The following is a 12,871-nucleotide window of genomic DNA, read 5'->3' on the forward strand; positions in this document are numbered from 1 at the left end:
AAGTGACCATTATTTTATATGATCCTTGGTGATATGTGTTAATATACCATTTTACCAAGAGGGCATAAACAGCCAAGCCTAAGGTTGTTCTTATGCACGTCCAAACCTGCAAGTTTCCAGAGTTCTGAAGTGGAACCTCTGCCCAATTTTTCATTCCCTAACATGGGCTGCTGAGGATAATTATAGTATATCTACTAACATCCAGGCCAAGATCAGCACAGTGCAGAGTTGAATCTGAGACATTCTTAGCCTGTATTGTTCAATCACTCATTGAATAAATTTGTTTAGTCATTAGAATCTTACTGCCTTAGTCTCAGAGCAACGTTGAGGCCATTTTTGGGTCACAAAACTGATCTTCCAATTAGCAGCTAAAATAAAAGCAAAATACTGCAGATGCTGGAAATCTTAAAAAGGAAAGTGCTGTAAATACTCAGCAGGTCTGGCAGCACCTGTGGTGCGAGAAACTGAGTTGACATTTCTTGTTGAATATGACTTCTTCGGAACTGAAGAACTCTGTCGCCTCTCTTATGATGATGCAACTTCTCACACCAGTGCTTCTGATTTGTCTTCCTTTTTCCTCAGTCAAGGATTCCCCCCGCAACTGTGGTTGACAGGGTCCTCAACTGTGTCTGATTTGAGGTTAGGAATATGGAGTTGGGCTTATTGATCTTTTTGAATGACAGAGCAAGCTCGAGGGGCCGAGTGGCCTACTCCTTCCCCTATTTTGTATGTTCATTTGCTTGATGCACTTCTGCTCTCACCCCTTCCTCTCTCTCCCAAAACCACAATAGGGTTCCCTTTGTCCTCACTTTGAATGTGAAAGCTGGTGAGGCGCAAAGGATCATCCTCTGCTATTTCCACCACCTCCAGCATTATGCCACCACCAAACACATCTTCCCCTCCACTCCCCTGTCAGCATTTTGAGGGGATCATCCCCTCCGACATCCTCGTCCACTCCATAATCTGCCCTAACACATTGTCTGTCCCCTTGTCATGGCACTTTGCAATGCAATCGCAGGAGATGTACCACCTGCCCTTTTATGTTCCCTCTCCTCACTGTCCAAAGCCCCAAACACTCCTCCCAGGTGAAGCAACAATTTACTTGTACTTCTTTCAATTCTTTAGTATCCCATATTCACTGCTCACAATGTCATTTCACCTACACTGGGGAGACCAAATGCGGATTGGGTAACCACATTGCAGAACATCTCTGCTCAGTCTGCAAGCACAATCCCAAGCTGCTAGTTGCTTGCCATTTTAGTTCACCAGCTTGCTCACACGCTCACATTTCTGCCTGTGGTTTGCTGCAGTGTACCAGTGAAGCTCGATGCAAGCTTGAGGAACACCTCATCTTCCAATTAGGCACTTTACAGCCTCCTGGATTCAACATTGTGTTCATCAGTTTCAGACTATGAACTCTGTCCCCCATTTTGATTCTGGGGTTTTTTTTGCCATGTGCTAACCTGAATGTTTTGTTTCTTTGCTATAACCATTACCACTCCCTTTGACTTTTGTTCCATGACACCTTTGTTACTTAATCTCTCCCGCCAACAACCCTATCACCCACCTTCCCTTCTGTCCTTCCCCCACCCCCCACCTCCCCACTTCCAACAGTACATTTCTACCTTCTTCAGCTCTGAAGAAAAGTCATATTTGACTCAAAACGTTAACTCTGTTTCTCTCTCCACAGATGCTGCCAGACCTGCTGAGTATTTCCGGCACTTTCTGTTTTTACTCCTGAATAGCGCGCCTTCCGGTTGCTCTTTGCCAGATCAAATCAATAAAGAACCCACCTCCTGGCTGCCTGACCAATTAGGGATAGTAGGGGGGATAATGCGACTCTTCAGTCAGAGGAAGTATTTTTGTTTAAAGGGATCATGGCATGTTTCAGAAAAAAACTTGGATTTTTCAGGCTGTAGTACCCACAGGAACAGAGAGTAGAGCTGGGAAGCCTGTCTTCCCACTCCATCCCTGGTCTCTGTCTCTTACCTGGAGACCCTATTGCAGAACATGAGGGGCTGCAGTGAGGAGAGCTCTCCCAAGGATGGGAAGAAGAAGTCAACCTCTCCAACCAAGCAGGCATGCAGGAAACTGGCCAACAACGTCAGCAGCAGGAGTCTGTTCCCTCCCTCATGCACCAAGAAGACCTCAGGACAGGTGAATGGCATAACACTTTCAGGTGCCAACCTCCATGCCCTCACCCATCCTGAGGCCTTCTTGGTGCATGAGGGAGGGAGCAGGCTCCTGCTGCTGACGTTGTTGTCCTGTTTCCTGCATGCCTGCTTGGTTGGAGAAGTTGACGACTTCTTCCCGTCCTTGGGAGAGCTCACCTCACTGCAGTCCCTCAGATTCTCCATGCTCTGTCTTTCCCAGGATTCTCCTACACAACACTCCTCAGAATAACATGCCTTGCAGCTCCACTCTTTCATCTGTCTGCAGATTTGTGACATCCCTAACTGAGCAGTCAACATTCATATTTACCCTCAGTCTATTGTCCTCTCAATGCCCATGTCCTTCCCTCCTCTGCACACAATCTATTATCAGCACTCACACCTTCCTGCTTTCCTTCCCTGCTGGAAAATAGGGCATAAAACTTGAACAGAGTCAGAAATGTGAGGTGGAAGAAGAAACAAGGATAGGCCTCCAGTGACAGGGCCGCCAATGATAGGCACCTTGTTGGCCACTGGTATCGCATGCCCACCTCCATTAGGAGGGAGAGCTTGTTCCATGCAGGTACAGCTGTCAGCAGCCATCTGCCATGACAGCCTGAACCTCCTCAGCACTGGTACTCACACATGCTGATCCTTTGTTTATTAACCCTGCATTGAGGGGTCTCGCCACCTTCCAGCTGGATCTCAGTGTCCATCTCCTCTGCCTTGTGGAGGGGCAAGTGGCTGAGGCAAAGGCAGCTGGTGCAGCTACCAATGTTGCTTTTTTTGCTGTTGGAGCAATTGGCTGTGGTGAGCGTCCTCCTGGTCTGCCTCAGTGGAGGTGGATGGTGGGGATGTATAAGCTGCTTCCATGCAGCTCTGAAGGCTAGCTGCAGGGAAGTGAGAAGTGAAGTGCCTTTCAGCAGTTGACAGTCACCTGTCAAGCAGCAATATGACTCTTGAGAGGAGTGCTTTCAACGGTAACATTTTGTCTGGCCATGTCTGAAACTCTTCGTGGTGACTGATCAAAAACTTCACAGCTCAGCAATTTGGCTTAAGAAGTTCTTCCTGCTGTACACTCATCTCCTCCAACTTGTCAGGTTATAGACACAGTGTGGAACTCCTGCACTGTTGGGAAAGAGGAAATCTATGTACAAGTTTGCTCCTTATTGCTGCCTTAATGGTTTCCCACCTCAGCTACTGGACGCCCTGCTGTACACCCAAACCACCCGGGGAAAGCTGAAAGAGGGTGGGAGAGCATGTCAAAATCCTGACTCAATATCATCTTCCACAATATTCCTGCCCTGAGCACTCTACCTCCACCAGCCTGGGAAAATTCTACCCTATGATTCCAAGTGTAACATTGTTTTCATTCAAGGGCAAAACTTTGACCCAGATTTTCACTACGATGGAGAGGCTGTCCATCATGGTGAAAATCCGAGGAATGGTGAAGTTCTAAGTCCCAATCTGAACACGGCATTTCCTATTTTTGTGGAGAGCGGGAGTGGAGTCAGGCTGGGGTTCACGCATGTGCAGTTTATGGAGGCAGATGGCCATTTAAATCACCAGCTACCCCCACTGAAGTGTAATTTTGGCAGGCCAGGAGGGTGAAACCCGAAATGTGCAGATTAGACCAGGTGAGAGGAGGTCTGAACTTGAAGTGTCCATTTGGATATCAAGGGTGCCCCTTTAGAGAAGTAAGGTACCCCTTTTGATATGGCCCCAGGGCACTTTTGGAAGAGGTAAGGCACTCTTTGGGATTGTTAAATATAAACATGATTGTGCATAAAAAGTACATAAACACTTTGAAGCTGTCAAAGCTATCAAGGTACTGTCAAAGAACTGTCAAGGTGTCAAGGAATTGTCAAGGGACACTAGGTGAGTTGGCATGGTGGATGTAAGGGTAAAGGGTGATGGGTGGGGTGCATGGGTTGGCACTAAGTTGGCATAGGGGCTATAAAGGGCTGTGTGGAGGTCGGGAGCATAGGGGGTGTGAAGGGCCATGAGGGTGGGCAGAGGGTTATGGGTTGGCACAGAGGGTATCAGGAGCCATGCGGGATTGGTAGAGCAGCATGGGTTGACATAGGGGTATTGGGGGCCATGGTGGGTGGGTGGATGGGGTGCATGATGTGGCATAGGTTAGCATGGATGGGGCATGGGGAGTGTGTGGGGCATTGAGGAGGAGTGAGAGGTGGAGGCGGGAGGGCTGATTTCTGTTTTAATCTTTGAAAAAAGTGCCGGAGCACAGCCTTCTGCCCAACTGTCTCTGCACCTGGCAGCCTCTGCAACTTCCAACCCAGACCATGCTACTGGAACGCAAATCCCATCGGCGGGTGGCTATTTTTAAAGGTTGGGTTCGCAGAGCTGAAACTTCTCTCTCTGTGCAACCAACTTGGGAGTGAAAATCTGGGCCTTTGTACTACAATATTCTTGAGTAATCAAGTTATACATGACCATCATTAATATAGCTGCTGCTACATTTGTGTTATAGTTTGCAACCATTGTGCACTCAGGCTTGAATTTCCTCACACACAAATGTGTGAAAAATTCTGGCAGAGCCCTGAACTCGGATGTTCCGCCCCAAACTTACCCTCCATCATTTTTGTGGGGGGATGGGGAGGAGTGGAATGGGGCTGAGTTCTAAATTGCACATCTGTAGTTCATGGAGGCAGGTGCTCATATAAATCAGCAATTGCCTCCATTCATGTGATTTTGGTCAGGTAGGTGCCTAAAAGCCAAAGTATGCAGATTAGACCTGAAAGGAGCAGGTCAGAATCTTATGGATACATTTGGATAGCCAGGATAACCTTTTGGAGAGGTAAGGTAACTTTGGATATGATCTCGGAGCACCTTTAGAACAGGTCATGTGCCCTTTGGGATTGTTTAAAAAGTTGAAATGAATGTGTGCAAATGTGCATAAACGCATTGGAACTGTCAAAGAACTGCCATGATGTCAAAGAATTGTCAAGCTCTCAAAGCTGTCAAGGTGGAGTTTAAAAAAAAGTCAGTGCTGGCTATTTCATTCTGTTGACCTAAGCCTGAGGGTCGTCATTATAGGATTCATACTGCATGGCTTATTTTACAACCCAACATTTTCACAGTGTTAACTGTGCAGTTTGACTGACAGCTCCGAGTGGTTATAGAATAGAGATGTTTGTTTTCATTGGAGATTAAGCACTTAAGTGAAATGTTTGTTTTCACAAGAGATTGGTTGAAGGAATTTCAATATATTGATTGTTTACTAATCAGCTTTTTTAAACACTGACATAATCAGAAGACTCATTACCTTATTTTAGCTCTTAATGGCCCCTGGGGTTTGCTCATGGTGGGTACTAGGTGAGTTGGCATGGAGGGGATATGGGCAAAGGTTAGCGGTTGGAGGGTATGGGTTGGCATGAGCTGACATTAAGTTGGCAGCAGAGTTGTAAAGGGCCATGAGGATGAGTTGGTAGCATGGGTTGGTACAGTGGGTATGAGAGGCCATGGCAGTGGGTAGAATAGCAAAGGGTTGACATAAAGTGTATGAGGGGCTGTGGGCATGGGTTGAGGGGCATAGGGTGGCATATTGGATATGAAAGGCTCTGGGTGATGAGTAGAAGGACATAACATGGCATAGTGGGTAAGAGGGGCCATGGGGGTTGGTACAGGGGCTTAGGTTGGCATGGAGGGTGTAGGGGTCCATGGGATGTGGGTAGAGGGGCATAAGTTGGCATGGAGCTTATGAGGGGCCATAAGGGGATGGATGGAGCATGAGGGGGCATGTTTAGGCATGGATAGAGTATGCAGAGTGTGTGGGAGTTGAGGGGGTGTGAGGGGTGAGGGCTAGAGGGATGTTTTTGGTTTCGATTTTTATTCAATTTTTCGCAGTGCCAGTGCACCGATGCAGGCCTTCCGCCCAGGCTGCCTCCGCAACTGGCAACCTTCGCATGCTACCCCCGGAATAAACATCCCAACTTCAGAGCTGCTTTTCCCAAGGTGATGGGGGAAATGCTGGGATATGTTCCAACACAGCACACCCAACCCAGGAGTGAAAATCCGCGCCTCAGATACTACTTTAAATTTATATGATTTAGCCAGCCTTAATCTAGTTCTGTGCACATATAAACACACAATATAAAATGGCACATAACTTGTATTTTAAGGATTTACATTCATATACCATTTTTTGTTTAAGCCAATGAACATTTTATTGTGGGGGCAGTAAATATATGATTAAGCTTTAGTTTCTTTTTAATCTGACTCCGAGATGCCGCAATGTTGGCTGATGTGGGACTGGAAGTGTTAAAAAAGAAAGACTTCAATTTATATAGCGCCTTTCATGGCCACCGGCCATCTCAAAGTGTTTTTCTGCCGATAATTAGTTTGTGAAGTGTAGTGACTGTTGTATTGAAGGCAACACAGCAAACTATGTTTGCACAGCAAGCTCCAGCAAACAACAATTCAATAATGACCAGATAATCCGTTTATGGGACGCTCACTGTGGGATAAATATTGGCCAGGGCTCAATTCCCTGCTCTTCTTCCAAATAATCTTATGAAATTATTTAAGTCCACCTGAGAGGGCAGATGGGGTCTCTCATCCAAAAGGCAGCACTTCCTACAGTATGGCACTTCCTCAGTACCACACTAGAGTGCCATCCTTGATTTACATGCTCAAGTCCTGGAGTGAAACTTGAACCCACAACCATCTGGTTCAGAAACAAGAGTGCTACTGACTCAGCCGGCACTGAAACTCATATTAGCATTCATGCTAGTGTTTAAGACTGTGAGGTAGGTTGATGCTTTGTCTTGATACTATGAAGTTGCAGGATTTGAGTTCTCCACATGACAATTTCCAATTGCATCATTGGATCCCTAGAGAAAAAAAGCCAAGCAGTTGATACAAAAAAGAAAGATGTATTCCTCTGGATGAAAAGTGGCATTCATTTAACTTGGGTGCAAGAAATGTATTCTGGCTCTCAGCATGGCAATTATTTGCAGTTATTTTCCCTGAGGCACATTAGGATATGTTCTCTGAAGTTTTTTTAGACACAGTGGACTGAATTATACTGGATTCCCTCCACCCTCCAACTAAAAAGTCTGGAAGGATCCTGCTGATGGGAAGACTGAATGCCCCACAGCCACTGCCATAGGCTAAAGGCAGGACTTTCACCTTCTGCATCAGCAAGTCCTGCCTCAGAGAGGTGCCAGCCAATCAGAGCCCAGCAGCTCTCAAGTACTCCAGGCGTGCGGCGCTGGATCATTTAGGTGTGGTTGAGGGTTTCATCGGGTGCCAAGCTAGCAGACTCCAGTGAAGAGGGCAAGGGAACCTGGATTGAGAGACCAAGAGAGTAGCCGGAGGGTGGGGGGGGTTAATCTTGGCAGGGGCAGGGCTCCCTGTGGGGCCCAGGGAACCTGTCAAGGAGAGATCCCCCCCTTCCCACCACCAACCCACGCAGAGAAACCTGCTGGGCTCGGCGCTTGGCATGGGCCCAGCCGCCCATTAAATCCTGGCAGTGGCAGGATGAGGCCCTTAAGTAGACAGTAATTTCCCACTGCCAGGTGAGCTGCCCAACGCCACCCCACTGCTGGTTCACTGGATTTAACAACCCTCCCTCTACTCCATCTTCAGACCAGTCGGCAGCAAAGCATTAAATCTAGCCCATTATTGTGTAACTGGAGTTCAACTTAGCACTTAACTGGTTTGTATCTGATCTGAGTATTATTGAATGAGCCTTTGTATGCCACTGATGAAAATATGAATCAATACTATAACTCTTTAACCCCATGTAATGTTCTAATTCTTGAAGTTTCATTAATAAACTAAACCTTATCCAACTATGTTACTGGATTAGTAAGATTTTTCAGATAATATTTTTAACACTGAAATAGTTTCTACTGTGTTTGACAGTTACGTTTTCTGTACATGTGTTTAGGAGGAAATCCTAAAGGAAAGTTTGCCCTTGGCTTGGTGCAAAATGAGTGGAAAGTCTATGTAAAGAGACCACTAGATCGTGAGGAACAGGATATTTATCTACTGAATATCACAGCTACCGATGGGCTTTTTGTATCAAGAGCAGTGGTTGAAGTTCGAGTGCTCGATGCGAATGATAACAGTCCTATATGTGATCAGGTAAGTCTCATCTGGTCCTTTATCACTTTCTAAATCATGAGTAATCCTTATCTAGAGTTCTAATGTCTAAACTGTTTAGCTTATTGAAGAATGAGCTACATCTGAGACACTGTGTTGCTGTTAAATACCTGCAGGTCACCTACACTGAGACAATTGTGGAAGACATTACACCAAACAAAGTTATTCTAAGGATTGGTGCTCATGATGCTGACATTGGGTCTAATGCAGAAATACGGTATTCTTTGCATGGAGCCGGCTCAGATAAATTTTTCCTGGAACCAGAAAGTGGTAAATGTTTCTGTAACCTCAATATGAATTTTTTTCAGATTTATAGATTGGTGTAAGAAATAAAAAAGATGAGGTTCATCGTAACGTGATGGAAGTGTGCTATGTTAAAATTCAATTTGAGCAATGCATGTGGGAACTCCCCCAATGACTGAGGTGTGCTGACCAGGAAAGCTTTTGTTCTCTGTGAATTCACACCAGATCAGAGATCAAAATTGAGACTGCATGGCTTAGCTTCACACTAGGATATGTACTTACTACAGCACTGGAGTGTTCTATTACTTTACAGAATTATCATAGTTGTCAACTGCTCACATTTTACAATCAGCCAGCTTTTGGATATACGAAATTGGCCCACAAAGCCTTACCCAATATTCACAGATGCACAGAAGAGAAATAACACTAGGGCCTGAATTTTAAGGATGGTGGGGCTTACTCCCCACCATCTGAAGGGTCGGCGACTCCAGCAGCCCTGATGCCATATTAGGCTCCAACGAGCATTGATTGGCATAAGGCGAGACTTCTGCCCCTCACTCAGGAGGAAATCCCACCTTGGAGAGCTGCTGGCCAACAGGCACAGTGCTGCAGTGGCCAGAAGTGGCACTGCTAGGAGCTGCCTGGCACTAAATCCCAGGAACCAGAGGACAGGTAAATTTTTTTTTATTATTCATTCATGGGATGTGGGCATCACTGGCTAAGCCAGCATTTATTGCCCATCCCTAATTGCCCTTGTTTAGAGGGCATTCAAGAGTCAACCACATTGGTGTGGGTCTGAAATCACGTGTAGGCCCAACCAGGTGAGGATGGCAGATCTCCTTCCCTAAAGGATATTAGTGAACCAGATGGGTTTTTACGACAATCAGCAATGGTTTCATTCTACTTTTAATTCCAGATTTTTATTGAATTCAAATTCCACCATCTGTCGTGGCAGGATTTGAACCCGGGTCTCCAGAGCATTATCCTGGGTCTCTTGATTACTAGTCCAGCAACTATATCACCATGTCATTGCCTCCCCAGCCAGGGATCCCAGGGCAGAGAGGGTGGGGAAGGCCTGGGAGGTTGCAGAAGGGGCAATCGGGGTCTCGAGGGATTGATTGGGGGGTGGAGAGGGTGGTCTGGAGGTCACTGGGCATAAGGGAGGGCGACCTCAGTCAGAAGGGGGCTTCTGATGGAGGCACCCGCACCCCCCTCCCCCCTCCGCCACTCTCATCCCCTGAGATTGACCTTACTTTATTTTCGCTACCCCCCATCCCCCCCAGAGCTGTCATCCACCCACCAGCATAAAAATTGAGACAGGGCAGGAAAAGGCACATAAGTGGCTATTTAAGGGCCTTAATTGGGCAGGGGTGGGCTTCTCTCTTGAGGCCCTGCCAGCCCCAGCATTAAAATGCTACCAGGTCGGGGTGGGCGGGAAGCTGGAGGAAATCCTGTTCTTGCAATTTCATGCCCCCCACTGCCCAAACCCCTGCCTCAGAACCCACCAGGAAGTGGGGGAGGAGGGGTTGCGGGGGGAACTGACCCAGGATTTTTAAAAATAAAACTGGAAACCAGAGGGCACATTGTGGTGCATTAAAGGTCCGGGGAAAAAATAGTTGCAGAAGAGGGTAGGAATCTAATTAAAAGATCTGTATAATCGTTATGCATGAGCATGCCCCACATATCAATTTAAGTATGCTAGTGTACATTACACAGTTAGATCATGAAACGTGGGAAACCAGCTGCTGAACTGATTTTTAAGATGAAGTAGCAAATAGCACACCATTTATGTGTTGTGCACAGAGGATATTGTCCCTATATTTAAAGACTTTCACTTCAGTATGTGTTCTAACTTGTGATTGTTAGTTATTGTACACAAGCATGAAATATCTACAAACTGTTTCATTATGTTTACATTAACAGCTTATATCATAATGCTCTACGCATGGGTTTTTATTTTGCTTCCATCAAAGTTAGAATCATTTTCTCTTCCTTAGAATGATTCTGTTCTTAATTTTAACACCACCACGAGTGGTGCTATTTGTAACTCATCAGCTTTTGTTTGTTAGATTGTTTTCTAGGCAATTATGAACTAATATTTTTGTAAACTTCCTATTTGTTGTGGTTATCTTATAGGTGAACTGAAAACATTATCAGCTTTAGACCATGAGGAAACTCAAGTATATAATTTGATTGCTAGGGCATCAGATGGAGGCGGGCGTTTCTGCCAGTCGGGAATAGTTCTGTTATTGGAGGATGTGAATGACAATCCCCCTGTATTTTCCTCCAGTCATTATACGAAGTCTGTATATGAGAACACAGCAATAAAGGTTTTGCTGGCAAAAGTTGAAGCAAAAGACCCAGATATAGGTAAGCCACTGAATTCTGTTTTAAGCACTTACTATACAGTGATATACAGTACAGCAAAATAAGCAATTAGACAAACCGATATATTTTATTTATTTCTAAACTGATAACTTTTATAACCACAAAATTATTGTACTTGACTTGCATTTAATCCAACATAAAATTTCGTTGATAACCAGCTACAAATTACTTCTTGATTATCATGTGATATTGATATTACAATTGTTAATCTTTATGTATGAAGAATTGAACTGAACAAGAAACTGGAAGAAGTACCAGTGAATTATTTGGAAGTTGTACACTCTCATTTTTCCAGTTATTTATATGATAATATACACGGGTGACATACAGCCTTTTATTTAGCCTAGCTTTTTACATCCTGGCATTAGAATATGCTATATTCCTTTGGTTTTCTGTACTTCCACCTCCATTAGCATCGCTTACCTCAGGCCTAATCTTGCCCAAGTCATTGTCACCTCCAATCATCACTATTTCAATGTTCTCCAATGGGTGGCATCCCATCCTCCACTTTCCATAAATTTTGGCTTATTTAAAATTCTGCTTTCCAAACTCCAGGCCAAACCAAATTCCACATGCCTATCACTTCTGTCCTTGCCAACCTACGTTGGCTTCCATTGCCTAATACCTCAAATTTGAAATTTTATTTTTATGTTTCAATTCCTCAATACCTTGCCCTTTGCTACCTTTATAACATCTCTCAGTGCTGAAACTTCAAACTGTTCCTTTGACACAACCTTCTTTCTATCTCTCCAAGTGGGGTTGTGGCTTCACCTGCATAGGCTCCATGCTGTGAAATTACCTCCATAAATCACTCTGTCTCTCCATCTCCTGCTCCTCCTTTAAGGCCTTCCTTAAAACTTAACATTTTGATCAAGCCTTTGGTCACCTATTTTAATGTTCGCTTTGGAATGGAGTCAATTTTCTTTTCTGGAGAAAGTACTGAAGGAGAGTATCTATCTCCACTTGGAGAGGCAAGGTTTGATCAGGGATAGTCAGCATGGCTTTGTCAGAGGGAGTCATGCCAAAAAAATTTGATTGAATTTTTTGAGGAGGTGACCAGGTGTGTAGATGAGGGTAGTGCAGTTGATGTAGTTTATATGGATTTCAGCAAAGCCTTTGACAAGGTCCCACATGGGAGACTTATAAAGAAGACAAATGCACATGGCTTACAGGGTAATTTGACAAGGTGAATTCAAAATTGGCTTAGTTGTAGGAGTCAGAGGGTGATGACAGAAGGATGCTTTAGGGACTGGAAGCCAGTGGCGTACCACAGGGATCTGTGCTCGGTCCCCTATTATTTGTTATTTATATAAACGACATAGATGACTATGTGGGGGGCAGGATTAGTAAATTTGCGGATGACACAAAGATTGGCTGGGTGGTTAACAGTGAGGTTGAGTGTCTTGGGCTACAGGAAGATATAGGCAGAATGGTCAAATGGGCAGATAAGTGGCAGAAGGAATTTAACCTTGAAAAGTGTGAGGTGATATACTTTGGAAAGAGTAATTTGACAAGGAAGTTTCAATGAACGGCATGCCACTAGGAAGTTCTGAGGAACAAAGGGACCTTGGCGTGTGTGTCCATAGATCTCTGAAGGCACGTTAGCGGGGTGGTGAAAAAGGCATATGGTACACTTGCCTTTATCAATCGAGGCATAGATTACAAAAGTAGTGAGGTCATGTTGGATTTGTATAGAACCTTGGTGAGGCCACAGCTGGAGTACTGTGTGCAGTTCTGGTCACCACATTATAGGAAGGATGTGATTGCACTGGACGGGGTGCAGAGGAGATTCACCAGGATGTTGCCTGGGATGAAACATTTAAGTTATGAAGAGAGGTTGGATAGACTTGGGTTGTTTTCGTTGGAGCAGAGAAGACTGAGGGGCGATCGAGGTGTACAAGATTATGAGGGGCATGGACAGGGTGGATAGGGAGCAGCTGTTCCCCTTAGTTGAAGTGTCA

General features: G+C 45.1%; 1 protein-coding gene across 3 annotated transcripts in view; it reads left to right on the plus strand.

Moving 5' to 3' along the window:
• The window catches only part of LOC144682893 (protocadherin Fat 3-like), a 689,075-nt gene that overhangs the window by 557,482 nt on the left and 118,722 nt on the right, over positions 1-12,871 (plus strand). For all 3 annotated transcript variants that reach the window (XM_078545758.1, XM_078545759.1, XM_078545760.1), the window contains 3 exons: positions 8,065-8,261; positions 8,396-8,549; positions 10,659-10,892. In XM_078545758.1, coding sequence (XP_078401884.1) covers positions 8,065-8,261; positions 8,396-8,549; positions 10,659-10,892 — 585 coding nt within the window. The remainder of the gene's footprint in view (positions 1-8,064; positions 8,262-8,395; positions 8,550-10,658; positions 10,893-12,871) is intronic.

This window comes from Cetorhinus maximus, chromosome 7, assembly GCF_964194155.1.
Source record: "Cetorhinus maximus chromosome 7, sCetMax3.hap1.1, whole genome shotgun sequence".
NCBI classification, from domain to species: Eukaryota; Metazoa; Chordata; class Chondrichthyes; order Lamniformes; family Cetorhinidae; genus Cetorhinus; species Cetorhinus maximus.